The following is a 19,098-nucleotide window of genomic DNA, read 5'->3' as shown; positions in this document are numbered from 1 at the left end:
TAACAAACGCCCGGCCATCAATCTTTCAATATGTAACTAGCATAAACAAACTGGGACACCAGGTTTCACTCTTATATAAAACCCTCAGCACACAAAAATCTAGTATCATCAACAAAACGAAAAAATATTGGAACAGCCGCATACACCCCCCACTAAACGACCGGGAGTGGAACCACCTATTGACATCCGCCGCACGTAATAAAGTCACCCCAGTGCTTGCACAGACAAAACTGTGGCTATTACATAAAACATCTGGACCCCAGACCGCCTAGATAAACTAGGACTCAGAGACAGCCCCACATGCTGGAACTGCAACGCAGCCAAGGGGGGCCTAGAACACCTCATTTTTCTGTGCCCGACACTCAATGGGTTTTGGGGGAAGGTATTTGACTTCATAGACAAGGCGCTCAACTGTAAAATAATAAGAGACTTTGCCTGGATTGCCTAGATTTTCATCTGATCGGAACACCCCAAGGATGGAGAAAGAGAACTATTGGACCTTTTCCTAACTGCTGCAGCAAAGTTAGTACTCTGAAACTGGAAGGATACCTCTAAAGCATCATACAGTGGATGGCTCAACTGGATCACCTACCTAAGAGGAGCCGACTCCCTAGCGATAAGATACTCACATGGAAAACCTCCTCCAGGAGCCTATGGGAATCACTGGACAAGAGCTTGACTCCATTTGACCCACCTTAAGACCTTAACAAATGAGCGAACTATCAACCAATGGAATATAAGCTACAGCCACTACGCTCGCTGATCCTGTCGAATCTGCGCTGTAATCTCTCTCTCTCTCTTTACTTATTCACACTTTCCTCTTCTCCTACACTATTCTCATCCTACCACTATTGTACTACCAGCAAAGGGGTGCCATCCGAAATATTTACCATGTACCACTCACCGTGTACTGCACAGGATGGTTACCCATATGAAGATATCCCTGTGCACTGTATGTATATGTACAAATACCATAAATAAAAAAAAATAAAAAAAGGAAGTGTGTTCATGAAACTTGATTCCAGGAAAGTGGGGACGTGGAAGCTGCGACCAAATTGTGGCGTGACAACATACTGGTGATTTGCTCACTTGTCTTGCAGCATCATCTGCTGACATTTACGGACAAATGTAGCCCATTGGAAAGCTGTTCGTCCTTATGGTATATTATTACCAAGTTCATTAATCAATAAGTTTCATGAACACACTTCCTGAACACTATCTGAACGCCTGAAAGTAATAAAGCATTGGAGTGCTTTTAGAAATAGATTTTTAGACGCTCTACTGACTTTTTTCGTCTTGAGGATGACCGTACATTTATAAAGCAGCCGAAACGCCGTTGACGCACTTGTGGCCAGAAAATCAATGAAGGACACCTTATTTTGTTTCATGCTGTTCCCTTTGTATAACGTACATTTTTTCGTTTGCGACCTGTCTTGTTTGTAATATACACTGTCTTTTGCACCAGCACATTGTAGTGAGCGCCAGTGCCTCAGTTGTTTTTAGCATGTATTAATTGTAATAAATGTACATAATATTTTGATAATTATTTTGTATATGGGTCCCTTCTGTTTCTGCTTCTTCTTTCTTCTTGTTTTAATTTTGATTAATTATTTTCTGGTTGTAATATGTATTTGTCTGTAATTATTGTATTGTTGTAGTAATTTGCTTCTTGAACCACTATTTGGATTATATACTGATTGCCCCTGGTTCAGGTGGTTAGGGCCGCCCCTGTGGTTGGTAACACCACCTCTCTTACCGGCACCGACTGCAGCTGGGCACCATAGGCACCAGCCTAAGTAGCCTACACATAGAGGCGGTCATGAGAGTCAATGCACATAAATCATTCTCCTTCTGAGGGTACAACAACTTGACAACTTAATGAAGAAACTAATTAAAAGGGTAACCAATGGCACCAGATAGCTTCTAAGAAGATTAATATTCAGAATGGATCATTTCTAAACTAAAGAGTAGCTAATTAGGAGTTTCACGAAGATCGATTAAAACTGAATGGATGGGGGATCACACTGTTTCTCTTTTTACCTTGCAGGAAGGTGAATGAACTAGGGAGGAAGTTGTGAGACCGGGCAAATGCCAAGAATTTCTATTCCATTAATGAAGTAATAAAAGGTGATATGCCTACCTATGCTACATGTACTAATTTGGGGGTGATTATTGACTATTCCTGAGTTAGTTTGTAGGACGTTCCCTGGCTTTGTTCATTACATCGCTGCCCATGGTAGTGACAATTCTCCACTTTTTTACTTGGAAATGAAAGTCACATATTTGACAAAAGACAGATTCTGAGATATGTGTTATTTAAACTATGGGGCATATGTACAAGCCCCTATCGCCACGGGAACGTCACTTTTTGTGACATTGCCATGGCGATAGTGCCTTGCCTTATGTACAAGGCAGCGTTAAGCCACTTAACATGGCTTAACGCTGCCTTGTACATAAGGTACCCTTTCACGCTATGTTTAGCGTGAAAGGGGCATGCAGTGGGTGCTGTGGTGGGCGTTCCACTGCAACACCATTGTATTTGACGCTGCCCCCTATGTACAAGGGTGGTGTACATAGGAGGCAGCGCCACAATTAAGACCAGGAAAACCCGGTCTTAAGGTGGCGAAATGAGGAGAAATGCATTATTTCACCTCGTTTTTACTTTTTCCATGTGTGCTGCCTTGTGCAGCACACATGGAAAAAGCAAAATGCCATGGTTTGTTTATGTACAGGAAGGTGTACCTTCCTGTACATAAACAAATCTTATTAAAAATGCTGTTTTGTAATTTTCATGTGTGCTTCATGAAGCACCACAAATGAAAGTTACAAAATGTCATTTTAGGATTGTTTATGTGCAGGAACTGACATCTTCCTGCACATACAGACACCCTTGCACTCTGGTGCAAGGGTGCATGCATTGACGCTAATTTGTGAAACTTAGCTCCATCGAAGGGGTAAACACAAGGCTGCACCACATTCTTGCACATATGGTGCAGCCTTGCGTTTCCGAAGTGGCGGAGTGTGTCGTTAAACCCAGGAGGCTAACGACATCTGCCACTTGGTCGTACATATGGCCCGAAGAGAAAAGGACCCTGTAAATATAATCCATTACCAAACATACATTAGAAAGACCTGTGACAAAAATAAAACTCATCAATATTCGAGCACTAAACATAGGGTTTTAGTTCGAGAAAACCAGTTTTCTTACGTTTAGTACAAAACTTTTCTTTGTACCATCACGAAAAATCTGAATACGTTTATTTCAAAGGCTTACAAGCAAAACTCTACAAAGAAGCATGTTTGGGGCACTACAACAGAGGCAACATGGACACATGTGATCAAACTGGAAATATCTTTTAAAGCAAAAATAAGGGTCAATCTGTTGGAGACACAGACGAGAGTGACCCAATAATGTGTTCTCACTGAGCAGCCAATCCTACTGGCATATAGGGAAGGGCAAAGCTTTCAGGAAAGTACATGAAGAGTTTCATGTCTATTTCTCCTTTTGATTCATAGAGAACTCAGAGAGAATATGCACACCACGCAAATATACTTAATATTTCAGTATTAATAAAAAACAGATGAGAGGTAATGTAAGGCTTTACCACTGTAAATATTTGCCAACACTTAGCTGATTGATAAAATTAATTTCAAACAGATATGTATTTAACGCCCATGGTCCAGAAGGTATTTCTTTGGTATTTGTGTCCATTAAAATATGCCCTCTCTGTGACCATGTCACAGAAAATGTTTGCAGCACGTTGATGTTTAATATTTGTTCTGATGTCCTGAAAAGAATGCTTTCCAACAGCCATGATATTAGATGCCTCTCAGAAGATTTGAGATCAACATAGCATGACATTCTGGGTGGATAGGAATGACTCAGTACTTGCTGTTTGCACAGGATTCAAAAGATAATTTTCTGCACCTACTGGAATAACTTTAGTTGGAAATATTGTAGGTAGACGTAGGTTGTCTGAATAGGAAAATCTACACTAACAATGATCCTCAAAACAGATTTAGAAGGAACTCTTAACAAAACTCCCCTTCTCCAGTACAAAGGTTTTGACCTTTAATCTCAGGCAAGAATTAAATACGGGTATGTAAATAAATAAAAAAATGAGGTAGCCTCATTTTACTGTCTACTCGTTATTTGGGTTAATGAGTTTATCAACTGGAAACGGCATGAAACAGTTTAAAATCTAGGGGGCATATTATCAAGGGATTTATCTCCGCTTTTTTGGCTTTAAAAGCCAAGAATGCGGAGATAAAATTATCTCCCTTTTACCTAGCTGTCGCTAACACTAGTTAGCGACAGGTAGTAGGAGATAGCGACCATCTTGGGCCCTGCTTTGCATGTCAGAGATATTTATCACTAATGTCATGCAAAGTGGGCGTGCCAAGATGTTAGCGACTGGAAACAGTCGCTAACATCGCTACCTCCTATTACCAACTTTTGGAGATATTCGCGCTAAGCGCGAATATCTCCAAAAGCTAACACCTGCCCTGAGCAGTTCTTAGCCATGTTATCCAATGGGAGGTGGATAACATGGCTAAGAGCATTAGCTCGGTAATGCATGAATATCGCTGACTTTACAGCGATATTCATGCATTTCGGCTGATTTTTATCGCTTAGGAGATAAACCTTGATAATAGCAAGGCTCCTAAGCGATAAAAATCGCCGCAACACGGCGATAAAATTATTGCCGCTAAGCCAACATAGCGATAATTATCGCTAGTTGTTGGTAATATGCCCCTAGATCTTTAAACAATGGAGTAGATTTATTATGATTCTCTCAAAAAACGGTGGTTTTAAAAATACATTACAAAAACATTCATTTGGCATTGCTCAGATGGTTATTAATTTACTCTCACCATTACTTTAAATTTGGTCAACAGTAGTTTGTGAAAATTAATCCTGTCTGTGAAGGTGTTCGCTTGATGGAACATTAAGTATTAAGAACAAAGCTTTGCCTTGTTATTTTTTTCCACAAGGACTGTCATGACTTAAAATGAAACTAACTCTACTAGGAGGATAAGATCATTGATCACTGTGTTAACTCCCGTGCCAACAGCCAATTTCGATCCAGTTCTCTACAGCTTTCGGCACAAGTAGGGACTTGATATTTCATTCATAGAAAGGGCCCATTATGCAACACTTTTCTGCGGGATCCAATTCATACACTGATTGCCAAGTCAACCTTGACGGATTTTAAGGGCAGATGAATTTGCCAAATACCATAACATCACAGAGTATTGAGGATTTCATATGTTTCGAGTATATTTTACTATCCAGTACCTGTACAAATTTCAATATCTTCTAATTTTGTTTCATGTGACTGAAAGGCATGTTGGTGCATGATATGCACGTCTTAGGTGAAGATGAGCATGATAATTCAGACATAAACCTTGCAAATCTTGAGTTATCCTTCTTGCATAGGGTGGAGAAAATGTAATTAAATGCATCCCACCCAGTGAGCCTTGGAACACAATTTATTATCATGCCTTCATTTCAAGTCATGTGGCCTGGTGGACATATGCTTCCAACGCTTTAAATTAATGATATTACAAAAACAGATAGTGTTTGATAGGCTTAATGTTTACCAACGGAAAAATATCATAACCATCATGCGATTTCATATTTTCTTTAAAATAAAAAACATTCTAGTAAATCTTACACTTTGACATTTTGTTTTCCGGTGTAACATAATAGTCTAAAAAATAACTTACTTTTGGGTCGTGAATTCCAGAAAGCTCTTCGTATATTTTCTCTCCTACCATGACAGCAGCCAAGTTTGCAGTGTAGGTTGACAAACAAAATAAACAGAAGATGGCCCAGAGATTCATGAGAAATCTCCCAGTCCAGCATTTTGGCGTCTTGATGGCTGCTGTTCTACCAAACAAAATGGAGTAACAGACGTTGAGTGCGGAGGAGAAGGAGAAAACCTTGGTCCTGTTTCGACCTTTTGGTGTCATCCCAAAAGGGCTCTTCCATTCATACAAGGTAAGAAAAATCGCCGTGATGTGAAGTGAAACAAATATGCCCAGCCACATGGTCCAGTGAAGAGGCCACATGAATGCCCCAATGGGGGCAGCAGTATCTTTCGTCCTTACTAAGATGCCAAGGCTGGTTGAAAAAAATGGACTTGTGAAATCGATCACCTGGCTTCGGGCAGTGTTGATGCTGAATGACGTCACTGCCAAGTGAGCATTTCCACTCAGCAGATCCCCCACCAATCCTGTCCAGTGACCATTCTTCCACGCCCCATACTTCCCATCCCCGACAATGTACATGTCAAAATCAAAATTCATATCCTCTGACAGTTTTTCTAGCAAATCGATACAGTAGCCATAGCAGCACTTCTTGTACTTGATGGGCACAGAGTTGTTGCCACTTTGGAGGCCTTCGAACAGGCTATCGAGTACTGCTGAGTCATTGGTCAATGGATCCAGGCAGAGCTGGCCCGCTGGGCATTGTCCGTCATCGTCAGCATTCCGCGTGAAGACGAACGGGGGTTCTACCAGAGTCACAACTCGCAGGTGTAACCGTGGCGGTTGCTGGAAGTGGTTTTTGTGCCTCTGAGCCTGATCTGGCCACAGCCCATAATCAATGATAATTTTTTCCTCATGCCAACTTCCTAGCCGCGTCCACATGGGATTTCCAATCGGATCGTGCTGCAGGTTCCAAATGAAGTAATGGTCTTCTGACTTAATAATGGAAGATTCAGTCACCTTGATGTGTCCACTAAGGCCACTAAATGTCGTATTTGCTAGGAATCTGCAAAGAAATAAATAAGAGAATTAAAGGGGCGGAGTGGAAGTTGCATGCACAGTAGTAGCATAAATCATTAGCAAACTGCACTTTTCCCAATCTCCTTTTAGGGCAAGTAATCTTTATGGGAGAGCCGCACAGTCCTCTATTTTTGTGCAGTGTCTACAGAAAGCAATCTTAAACTGTTAACAAAATGAAACTAATTATGTAAAAGCCTTATAAATAGAACAGAATTGATTTTAGGAGTAATTGGAAGCGTATAGCTGTTAATGCCTTGCCCAGATGACAAGCATTGACAGAAGTACAATATATTAGCGAAGGAAGTGTCATGCAAAAATATGACTGCAGGGTAGGGATCTGTGCCCAATCTCAGGACTTGGCACTCACTGAAGAGAAATCACTGTGGACAGGAAAGTACCGTCTAATTAAAAGTCTAAAAGGTTGCAGACACACAAGGGAAGGCCGAAAAAACATTATTTAGAAGATATGCCTCAAAAGACGTGAGGGCTGGCAGAATGATGCAAAAGAGGTGACTTTCTTGTGTATGTATTGTGGCCAAATAAGCTATTGTGGCATTTAAAGTCAGATGCCAATCAAACTATCTCCAACAGCCCAACAATGGCAATGCAAATGAATGCAGCTCAGTCCTCTCAGCATTGTTCTGCAGATGTTCATAAATATTCCAGAGATGTGCTGTACATACACCTGCAGACATGTTTCCACTTCTGTGTTTATGTTGACCTCACACAAGCACTGCAGGAATTGTATGCAGTGTATGGATGGTTGGAGTGCTAAGAAGTAATCAGGATATAGGTAAGTTTACACTCAGTGGGCCATATTTACCAAAAAGTCATGCAGCACATCACAGCACAGCAAGTAACCTTGCTGCACTGTGTGACAGGGAAAGGGCCAGAATGCACCATATTTGACATAATATGGTGCATTCCTGACTTTTCCTAGCACTGTCGCACAATGTGCTTCCTAGCGGCCACGCAAACATCTTGCACCAATGGGCAAAGGTGCCTGCGTTGTAAGCAGGATTGTTTTTGTGCAGGAAGGCACACCTTCCTGCACAAAAACAATCCCCTGAGGCACAGTGCAGCACACATAGAAAGAGGAAGTCACGAGGAGCAATAAAGATATTTCTCCTCGTTACGTCTCTCCTGGGAATGCGAAGCATTCTGACAAATTCCCAGGTCTATCATTATTGGCAAATGTGGGAATGTTTTAAAATCCATGGGCGGGTGCGTGGAAACACCCACGCTCCACCCATGAAAAGCCTCCCTGGGTTAGAGTAACACAATGAAGCGATTATCTCTGTGTTGCGTTACTTTGGATTTATCAAGCCACTCGGGTCACGCAGGGGGGCTTTGCGGGGCGTTCTAAATCAAAGGTAGCGGTTGTGTCACTTTTGCACCCCTCTGCGTGGTGCAAGATCAACACTACCCTTTGATAAATATGCCGCAAAGTGTGAAAAATTTTCCAGCCTGCTGTCTTGTTATTAAATGTTGGTCAGGTTGAAATTTTAGCAGTGACGGAGCTGTGTAATTTATGTGGCAAATGTCGCATGTAATTCCACAAACACATAAGCTGGATGGGGATAGATTTCTCAAAAATATCAACAGGTAAAATCATCATTTTTGATATATATGCTTCTACCAATAGTGATTTCATTTACTAATAAAATGGTTCTGATTTGTTTTAAACAAGCTAATCCAAACAATCTCTATGTAATTTTTAGGATTTGGCTAAAGACACTGAATATTTTGACTCTGCTGCGTCTGGACCAACAGATTGTTCACCTTATCTAGATTTAATTTCTATCAACTGCATGCAATACAAAATATATTAATATTCTGATTTGTTTGTTTTGTAATGTGAACTGATCATTTTTAATTAGGTTTTGACTGGCAGTCTGTTTCTTCTCCAACTTCTAATTTTTGTTTTGCTTGTACAAAGAACAGTATTCTGTCCAGAATATTTCAGAAGATAAGATTCACCCATTCAATTCTATCACGCAACCTCTAACAAACTCTGTTAACTGCTCAATGATTCTATGGAAGTGTGTCAAGTTTTTACTTTCATAATATCATAAGATGGTAGACTATATACTTGTATATTTTTCTTTTTCTTATTCATTTATACAGTTTTATATAGTGTGAACATGACCCTTGTGGGTAACAGAGCGATTTACAATTATCAAGACAACATGTATAAAGATACCGAAACATCACAAGGGGGTGAACATGGTAAGGGAGAGTCTCTGGAGTGAAAAGCACAGGTCCCAGGTAGGCAACAACCAGTAAACCGGAATACACGTATGATCTGTGAGAAATAGGCATGGATGCAAGCTAAGGGGTAAATCCTCTCCCGGAGTATAGATCCTGCGTTCTTCTGCATAAATTTGTCCATCAGTCACCTTTTTACCTCTTTGTTGAATAAAGCAGGTGAGGGGTTTACTCTGATTTCAGGGGGAAGTGTGTTCCAGATTATCGGGGCTAGGCCTGAGAAGGCCCGGTTGTATGTTTTCTTTTTGCAAAATTCTGGTGGTTTCAGCAGTAGGAAACGAGTACCTCTAGATACTCTGATGTCACCAGGGTAGGCCGCATAAGGTTGCATTCCCATAGTCCAACCTGGGAATCACTAGAGTTTGAACAGATGACTTGATGTCATCCGAGGGTAGGAAAGGTTTTATTTTTAATAAGATGTTCATGTGGAAGTTATCTCTTTTGGTGGCATAGCTGATTTGCTGCTCCACGTTCAGATTCTTGTCCAGCGTTATTCCCAGAGATCTTGTTGACTCAATAAAGTGCGGTACGCAATTCAGCACTGTTAGATGTTTCACTCATTCTGCAATGTCCGGTGCATGTTTGGGTAGGGCAATTAGGAGGAATTCTGCTTTGAGAGCGTTCAGTTTGAGGTGAGTACCAGCCAACCATTTTTATTTGTGAAGTTGAGTTTAGAGATCGAATATTTTTGGGGTAGAGACTTTTAAATATAGTTGTGTGTCATCTGCGTACATGTGATAGTGGATCGTGGATAAATTAAAAAATTCAGTTAGAGGTTCCATGAATAAGTTAAAGAGAGTGGGTGAGATCAAAGACCCACGAGGACCCCTAAAGTGACCTGTGTGGGGTTGGATAGGGACATGTTGACCTTGATTCTTTGAGTTCAGTTCTGGAGAAATGAGGCAAACCAGTTAATAAGGGTACCTGAAAGTCCCACCCTACATGCCAGTAGGTTGTCAAGTTTGACAGTATCAAAGGCTGACGAGAAGTCAAGGACGATAGAAGGCAGGATTCATTCTGATCCAAAGTTTTTGGTGCATTTCCAACTATGTGTGTGAGCCCCTTCCTAGTCGATATTTAGGTCATCAGTATTTTTGGTATGGTGTTATGGTAGTATGATATAAACAAGTAGATATTCTGGTGCTACATCTGTTTGACCTGCCTTTAGCTAGAGCAAATACATGGCTATGGGACCCACGGTTTCAAAAGTGAAGCAACGTTTGTGCTATTCACAAAGTAAGTAATTGTACTATTCTAAGAAAGACTATAGGTAGTGTCACAATTTAAAGGCCTGCCTGCATTAGAACTATAGATCTTCTTACAAGGGAGGCTGTGTCAATGTGCTCGTGGGGGCATTGACCTACCATTCATGGAGGAGGGAGGAGATGGCACACCGAGCAGTTCAGTGCTAAGGGCAGCAGGCAGGCTGCTTGCAGTAAAACAGCTGAGACTGTGTTTATGTAGCGGGAGGGAGGATGGAGTGGGTGCAACTGCTCATGTGCTGGCAGAGGATTTCCTCGTCCTCAGGGTCCAAGCCAGTGCTGTAACGCCAGGAGGGGTGGGCACGGCCTGTTTCAGTAGTGCTGCATAAGTATGCCCTGGGGCACTATTGCTGTGGCCCCGGGCGTAGTTTGCAAGTCTCCATACAAATAAATGAAATGGGGAAAGGCTACTTTTGTACAGTGTGGGAGTGGGTGGTGCTGAGGGTAAAGTAAAGTAAAGTCCACATTTGTAAAGCGCGCAATCACCCGTAAGGGTCTCTAGGCGCTGGGGGCCGTCGGGAAGATTAAGCGAGCTATTGCCCAGAGTCACATGGTGCTGGGCTAACCTGCCGCCGGAGCTGGGGATCGAACCGTGGTCCCCAGATTCCAGCGTCAGTCGCCCTGGCCGCGGCGCCACACCTCTCCCCTAAGAGATGGGTGGCAGGTTGGGGGAGGAGTCTGGCAGCTCGTTCTGGCGCTTGAAAACTGGCCTCAAGGAATGGATAACACGAACAGCAGTAGGTGTAAGAGAAGCTTTTTTCTTACTTGTGTGATTACTTCTCTTTCAGTATGTCAGATGCAAAGATTTGTTTTCCCATGGGGGATGTTTGGGATGAAATCCAGGACTGCTGGAACAGCAGATGTTTTGCAGCCCTTCAGTTCCCCTCCCTCTGTCTACCTTAGACCTTCCCCGAGAAGGAACTGGACTGCATGTAGAAATGAGATGTTGGATACAGACACTGAGCCTATTGATAATTATTTTTTGAGCCAACCAGTTCTGGGTTATCTCCAAAAATACAAAAGGAGGAAACAGACGGTACCCATCGTTTTTACAATCTGAGGTTGAATTGCTAAAAATAATAACACGTGGAAAGAAGAAAATAGTAGTTAACCTACTACCCATCAACAGTGCACAGAGCTCCCCCTACAACAAGGGACTTGAAAATGACTCCAGGCCAAGAGCCAGACTGAATGGGGCAATAGAAGCCGTGGTGTCAACATAATAGCTAACCTTGTAAATAGAAGGTGCACTGTCATTACAACTGTATCCTGTCAAATGAGAGTGATCTTTTGGTCTTGATAAAGATGGAATAAATTGAGAACCCATCGAAACGCGTCGATGCACACAAATTAATACACAACCCCCTTGCCTCGCACTACTTGAACGGCAAAAAATACGCAAATGTTGTCAAGTAATGTATTTATCATATAGCGGAACAGGGAATGTGTAGCTCTCTAAGACCAAGTATATAGGTCTGGTGCAATACTCTCTTCATGAGTTTTTACTTATGTTTTTGTATTTATTTGTGACTATTAATACTGTGCATTGTTTTTATAAATTTGTTGGTATGTACAGCTGTACTTCAGCTTTTTATGTGAGATTTTAAACAAACTTGTAACCAAATAAACTACATAATAATTGAATTCATTGGTCTTTTGGGTACATATAGGAATAGGTCTGTAATATGTTCTAGGTGAGCGAATGGAATGAATGACATTTTGAGATTTATTGAGTAGATGTGGATCATTGAAGAGTAACTTACCCATTGGGATTTTGCTATTTTACACTACCTTAGACAGTGCCAGGCGGGTAGGCAGGAGTCACTATTTGGGCACCCGCGAGCCCAGGCCTTCCTTCACCACTTCATTTAAGAAGCTTTTTATAGTTCCACAGAGGCTTGGTGAGTGGAAATTTCCTTGCCATGTGCTGACTTTGATAACATCTTTGCTTAGTTATTACAAGTGTTTTAGGGAAAAATAGCCTTCAAAGATAAGATTCGTTGAGGCTGCACCATTTTATTTACTAAATCATTTCCTAAACAGAAACAAAGACCACAACAAATGGCAGTGTTTGTTGTAGGATAACTATAAATTATGAGCAAACTGTTAATTCACTTTGCAATTAATGCTTTTCTGTTTTCAATTAAAATTAGGCCGACATTGATTCAAGGGCAGGTGCTGTATGTAATGGCAGAGGTGGGTGGATAGCCTGCTCCAATAATAAAGCAGGACTTCATACCATCTATCGGTGTGAATGCAAGCATATTCCAGCATTTCAACTATCTTTCAAATACACTTCATCCTTACCAGACAGCAGACAGTGCAGGATTTCTTCTTTGTCTTTGGGCACAAGTCATTGTAATGTAAGGCGGGTTGGGAAATGACAATTCAGCAGTGCTGCATGATTGGTGACCACTGAGGCCTAGGGCAAAAGCAACAGAGTATCAGCTTGTAAAGGGCAAAGGCCAGGGCTAGGCACTGGAGTTAATGTGGGTTTGAGAGGTGCAAAGTTTAAGAGGGCCATGGAGAGACCAGTGGCATGAAATATTAAGCATTGAAGCATAGGAGATAGCTGTAAAATGAGCCATTTGAGCCCTTTATTCAATTTCTGTGGTAAGAGTTCTTTGATACTTAAACTTTAGAATGAACCGTTTTCCCCAAAAGTTTGACACAAGAAAAAGTCTCCAAGATTTCCCTTATGTTCCTACTTTGTTACTCGCTCTTTCATTGCCCTACCACTTTTAGAATCCACCAGCCACTCTTCTCTTTTTGTTTTTCCAAGAAACAAGTTGGTATTGGGCCCATGTGAAACATGGGGTTGTTAGTTGAGGGGAGTGTGAGCCCTTCTCATGCAATAGCCACAGTCCTTGTCAGGGTGAACCACAATAGTCTCTAAAGTAACCTGTGGTTAAACCTCTAATAGCTTAGCACAAAAACAGGCATGTTTAACTTACAGGCAAGAATTACTTATCCAGGTATTCTAAGAGTGCTCAATCTAGGTTCAGAAGGCCCGGATCAATTCCAGGTGTCTAGAATATTCACATCAGATATATATAATTCATTTTAAATGGAACTCATGTATTTATTCAGTGGTTATCCTGAAAATGTGACATCCATCCGACACTACTGATTGACCATGGACTTTGATCTATCCCTGATAACACATTCAAACAAAGTCACAAGGGGTACAGCTAGATGATCAATGTTTGAAACACTTCGCAAAGTTCACAGCCCCTCCCAAGGAAAAGCACCAATATACCTACACATTTATTATCAGCAGTTTAGTTTAAGCAAAATAGAGCACTGCCTGCAAGTACCACGAATCATCATGCCACCCTACAATATGAAATCCATAGGTGAATGTGCTTTTTTATACAACTGTCAAGCTCTGAAACTGCTTGCCATCCGAATTCTAAGCAGCCAGCAGCATATAAAGTTCAGAGAGAAGTGAAAACATGGTTGTTCATGAAATAATTACATCAACCTGCATCTTGGGATTCTCCTGCTCTCCGTGAGGACTAAAGACTTGACCTGCGTGTTTCCCCGTATTTTCTGCCACCTTTCGCGACACCCGCTCCGCGGGTGCCGCTCACCGCGTCCTGCCCAGTCCTCCCTGGTGTGAGCAGCTCCACAGTCGGTGGAGTGCAAACGCGCTCCCAGGTAGAGGTTAAAGCCAGTGATAGCGTCTGGAGCCTACCGGGGGACTGCGAGGTCCAGCAGCCTCAGCTGTACACAGCTGCTGCCTCTTCCCCCGGCGGCCACGCCCCCAGCCTCCGTGGTTAACACTGCCTGGATCTGGCTGAGTGGGCGCTTCCTGCATCTTGGGATTCTCCTGCTCTCCGTGAGGACTAAAGACTTGACCTGCGTGTTTCCCCGTATTTTCTGCCACCTTTCGCGACACCCGCTCCGCGGGTGCCGCTCACCGCGTCCTGCCCAGTCCTCCCTGGTGTGAGCAGCTCCACAGTCGGTGGAGTGCAAACGCGCTCCCAGGTAGAGGTTAAAGCCAGTGATAGCGTCTGGAGCCTACCGGGGGACTGCGAGGTCCAGCAGCCTCAGCTGTACACAGCTGCTGCCTCTTCCCCCGGCGGCCACGCCCCCAGCCTCCGTGGTTAACACTGCCTGGATCTGGCTGAGTGGGCGCTTCCTGCATCTTGGGATTCTCCTGCTCTCCGTGAGGACTAAAGACTTGACCTGCGTGTTTCCCCGTATTTTCTGCCACCTTTCGCGACACCCGCTCCGCGGGTGCCGCTCACCGCGTCCTGCCCAGTCCTCCCTGGTGTGAGCAGCTCCACAGTCGGTGGAGTGCAAACGCGCTCCCAGGTAGAGGTTAAAGCCAGTGATAGCGTCTGGAGCCTACCGGGGGACTGCGAGGTCCAGCAGCCTCAGCTGTACACAGCTGCTGCCTCTTCCCCCGGCGGCCACGCCCCCAACCTCCTCTTTCTTTGCCGGCTCCAGCTCTACCGCGACGCGGGACGCGCGCGGGGCGGAGCACGGGGCGAAGACCGGGCAAAGAGCGGGCCGTTTGAGGCCGTTCGAGTACGTGAGAGTCCGGTCCGGACCCCGCCTCTTTTGTCTGCTACTGCGAGGATAACGAAACTACTAAAATGAGTATTAGGAAAACCTGGAGTAAAACATCTTCCCTAGCTGAAGCTGGGGCCGCCAAAGGTCCAATTGACACCTATTTTGCTAAAGCGGGATCTCTACTGATCGAAGAAATCCAGGTACTGGAGCGAAGAATCTCCCAAGAGATAGACTGGGTAAGGAGATCTTCACTCGGACCAATGGCCCAAGCCAGAACCCCAGAAGAGAGACCCGGTTTGCTGACCAGCGGTAGGACCGACCAGGTAACACATCCATCACCTGGTTCTTCAACCATTAACCCAGAGTCTACCATTGAAGCCCCGAGTGACCTTGAGGATATTAGCCTCATGGCCTTACCCAACATCCAATCGATACCATCACAGAACACTGAGGCAGCCTTAATCACAGAATCTAATAGTGATTGTAACAGGGGGGCTAGAGAAGGGGCAATACAAAAGAAGAAGCAGGGACAACAAAACAAAGAACACAACAGGACTGATTCTCCCAAACTTATTCACCCTAGAGACAAGGGGGGGAAGGGAGCTACCCCGGCCACTAGGCCAGGTAGGAGGGGAGGTCCAATTACTCCTAGACTCACCAATCCTACCCTACCATCAGAGGCCACTACTAACGTGCCTTTAGACACTACCTCCGATGACATCACACTGGAGGACATAGGAACACTTCTTAGGTCCCTACTGAGTCCCCTTGAGGCTAGACTGATCGAGATAGAAGCTAGATTAGTAAACATCGAAAGGGCAACCATCCAACTGGCCGATTCAAGGAAAATCAATAATAGTGGGACAATTACAGTAGAAGATGCACTGGGCCCAATGCCCACTAAGGGCAGTGGACCCCCCACAGCAACAAACAACTTACTCCCACCTGTAAATCCCCCTAAAAGTCCGCAAACCAAGCTAAATAAAGCCTCGCAACCACCTCTGGCTAACAAGGCACCCAGCCCAAACCAGCAACCAGCCATTGCTATTTCAAAAAAAATCCCACCACTGAAAGACAATGTTTCCCCTCAGCCTAACATCAAGGGCCACCCACCTCCCCCTGGGGAGAAATCAAATATGAACCGGAGACCAAAACTTATAAATCTCCCACCAGAGGCGGCACCTTACACCCTAGTATTGGCGGGGGTCCCCGAATTAAATTCTCCTACTTTCGAATCCACCAATTCACTGAAAAATAAAGTCATCAACTGGCTCTCGGTAAATAGACCACTTCCGAGAGGAACAACCAGTGATATTTCCATGGCTAGGAGGGTAACGTGGGTGGGCCATACTAGCAAATCTATCAGGGGAGACTGCATATTGGTCACTTTTAGAGACCCAAACACAGCCGCGTATATTTGCACCTGGGCTTCCGATGAGGATTTTGGCAGCACTATTCAACCACTCCCCCTCTCATTTTTCTATCCCTCAAATTTGTACGACTCAGAGGACTATAGATGGGGGCACCACCAAGAGTTGCTGGAGGGTTGGGGAAACTGCCATAGGGAGAGAACTGCCCACTCACAACATAGGGGCAGACAAGCAGAGCAGCTCCCCTTATATGGGGATGAGGCTAGTTGGGAAACTGTCACAAGTAGGAGGGGGGGGGTGGCAGATATAGGAGAGGATTTCCTGGCCCCCACAGAACACACTATCCTGCCTATCCATCTACCTTCAATAGATACAGTAGTTTAGAAATGGTAGACTGACTGGTGGCCGAAGAGGGGAGTGCCCCAGAAGCATCTCCCACAAATGAGATCAATATACCCGCAGCCCCTGATATTAACCCCAAGGCACTTAGCATGGCTGAACCCAGTCAATTCTCAAGCAGGACGCATTTTATTCCATCCCCCGCCAATAAACCCATGGGCTCGAACTTCCCACCCATATGCCAATCGGTGCCTCTCGAGCCAACCCCCAGTATCTCTGTTGCCCCAGGACCATCACTTATTACCGTGATCTCCTGGAATGTGGCAGGTCTCTCCAGCAAATTAGCATGTACAGAGTGGGGTTCTTACATCAGCTCCAAAAACATTCTACTCTTTCAAGAGACTTGGGCACGTGAGGAAATACCCTATCCGGGCTTTGCTTCCTTTTTCAAAGCCGCCAAATGGGGGGGCAAGGGTAGGCCGTCGGGGGGACTCACGACATGGATAGCCACAGATTTGGGATGTCAAGCCTCCTATTTTGAGACTGCCTCCGACGACATACTGGCTGTCCTACTTGAGTGGCCAGATTCCACAAAGTTGCTAGTTATTAACACCTACTCTAGGCCTGTACCAAGACACAAAGAATCAGGGACCATAGGTGAGTTATCAGTGCTCCTAGAAGGAACTCCCACCGACTTAGCATGTGTGGTGGGAGGTGACTTTAATTGTCACTATGAACCACTGCTCGGATTACGTGATGGTCCTTCATACGAGGAAGACCTTTGTTGGTTTATCCCCGAGACAGTAGCACCACCTCCTAGGGCTTGGACCCCCTTGGCCCTGCAGATAACTGCCCTTACCCTCAACCTAGGCATAAGGGCGTGCAATGGCCGCTGTAAATCAGATATTCCCAGTAGCCATACTTACAACAAAGCAGGTAGTGAGTCTAGACTGGACTACATTATGGTCAAACTGTTTATGTGGCCAGCAATAGTAGACTTTAAAGTCACTGAAAGAACGGACAGTGACCACAATGCCCTGGAACTGACCTACACCTTGTATGTGGGGGAGGTTAACTCCCATGGATCGGATAATGGCAAGGCGGGTCTCCAACTCGAAAATAATCGGAGAAAAGTTAAGTGGGAGAAATTGGTTAATAACCCACATAGAATACCCCGGCTATACAAAAGAATAATACCATTTCTAGAGAGAGCCTTTCAGTTAGGAAGTGAAGCTTCCGATGAAACCACCAGAGGCTATCTCGCACAAATACATGCAGACACTATTTCCACTCTAGAACAGGATCTGTTCTCATCTGTAGGGAAAAGGACAGGTCCCATATCTAAGTCATCATGGTATAATGCCGCTTGTAGGGATGCTAAGACCCTCCTGCTACTTGCTATAAAGGGACGCCTAAACCGCGAAATAATCCGCGACAGGAGAAGATCATACAAAACCCTTCTTGCAAATGCGCGGGCTGAATGGGACCAAAATTATTGGGAGAATCTCACTAAGACACTAACAACTAGAGATTCTCGTAGATTTTGGCGCATAGTAGCTAATGGTACGGAGGATTTAGCCTCCGCCATAGAGCCCAATATAGCTGAATCGGCATGGCAAAACCACTTTGAGACATTATACGCGCTAGGGGGGGAAGACCAAAATGGCGATGGTATTTTAAATATAACTAGTCCCGCTGGGGCCGCTTTCACTGAAAAAGAGGTGAGGGAGGCCATTAAAAACTTAGCTGCAGGAAAAGCCCCGGGCCTCGATGGAGTCCCAGGGGATCTCTTCAAACAGGAACCGATGATATGGACACCATACCTCACACTGATATTTAATGCCATTTTGGGGGGAATGGAGGTGCCCGATACTTGGCGGGGAGCAGAGGTGGTCCCAATTTATAAAAAGGGATCCCCCCTGCTTCCCGCGAACTATCGCCCTATCAGTCTCATTGACATATCACAAAAACTTTTCGGCAGACTGATTTTGAATAGATTGCAGGCATGGATAGAAGAGATGAACATTCTATCTCCCTACCAGGCAGGATTTAGGCAGGGTGTGTCAACCATAGATCAAATATTTAGACTAAATCTCCTTTACTGGAGAACAGCTGTAATCGAGGGCGGAACTCTCTACACCATTTTTGTAGATCTACGCGCCGCCTTCGATTTGGTACCCAGAGAGAGGCTGTGGAAAGTGATGGCAGAGCTAAACGTTCCAGGTGATATATTGGCAATCCTAATGAGGCTCCACCACAATAATTATGCCCGTGTAAGATGTGGCAAAGGTGGCAAGTTAACCGAAAGATTCCCCGTTCGCAGAGGGGTAAGACAGGGTTGTGTGCTAGCTCCGACCCTGTTCTGCCTCTTTGTGAACGGGGTGATTGCCCACCTAAACAGGATTGCCAATACTGACGCACCAAAGCTGACAGGCAGCAGGGTGCCTGCAATCATGTTTGCAGATGACACCCTGCTGCTGTCTAAATCCCCTATGGGGATTCAACGCATCCTGGACGGTTTTTTAGAATTTTGCTCTGAACACGGT

At 44.2% G+C, this 19,098-nt stretch overlaps 1 protein-coding gene across 1 annotated transcript in view; it reads right to left on the bottom strand.

Moving 5' to 3' along the window:
• The window catches only part of GRIN3A (glutamate ionotropic receptor NMDA type subunit 3A), a 610,101-nt gene that overhangs the window by 315,310 nt on the left and 275,693 nt on the right, over positions 1–19,098 (bottom strand). Inside the window, exon 3 of the mRNA XM_078677625.1 lies at positions 5,731–6,778. Coding sequence (XP_078533751.1) covers positions 5,731–6,778 — 1,048 coding nt within the window. The remainder of the gene's footprint in view (positions 1–5,730; positions 6,779–19,098) is intronic.

The sequence above is a fragment of the Lissotriton helveticus genome, chromosome 2_1 (assembly GCF_964261635.1).
Source record: "Lissotriton helveticus chromosome 2_1, aLisHel1.1, whole genome shotgun sequence".
NCBI lineage: Eukaryota > Metazoa > Chordata > Amphibia > Caudata > Salamandridae > Lissotriton > Lissotriton helveticus.
This window is presented reverse-complemented; position numbering and strand designations above follow the sequence as displayed.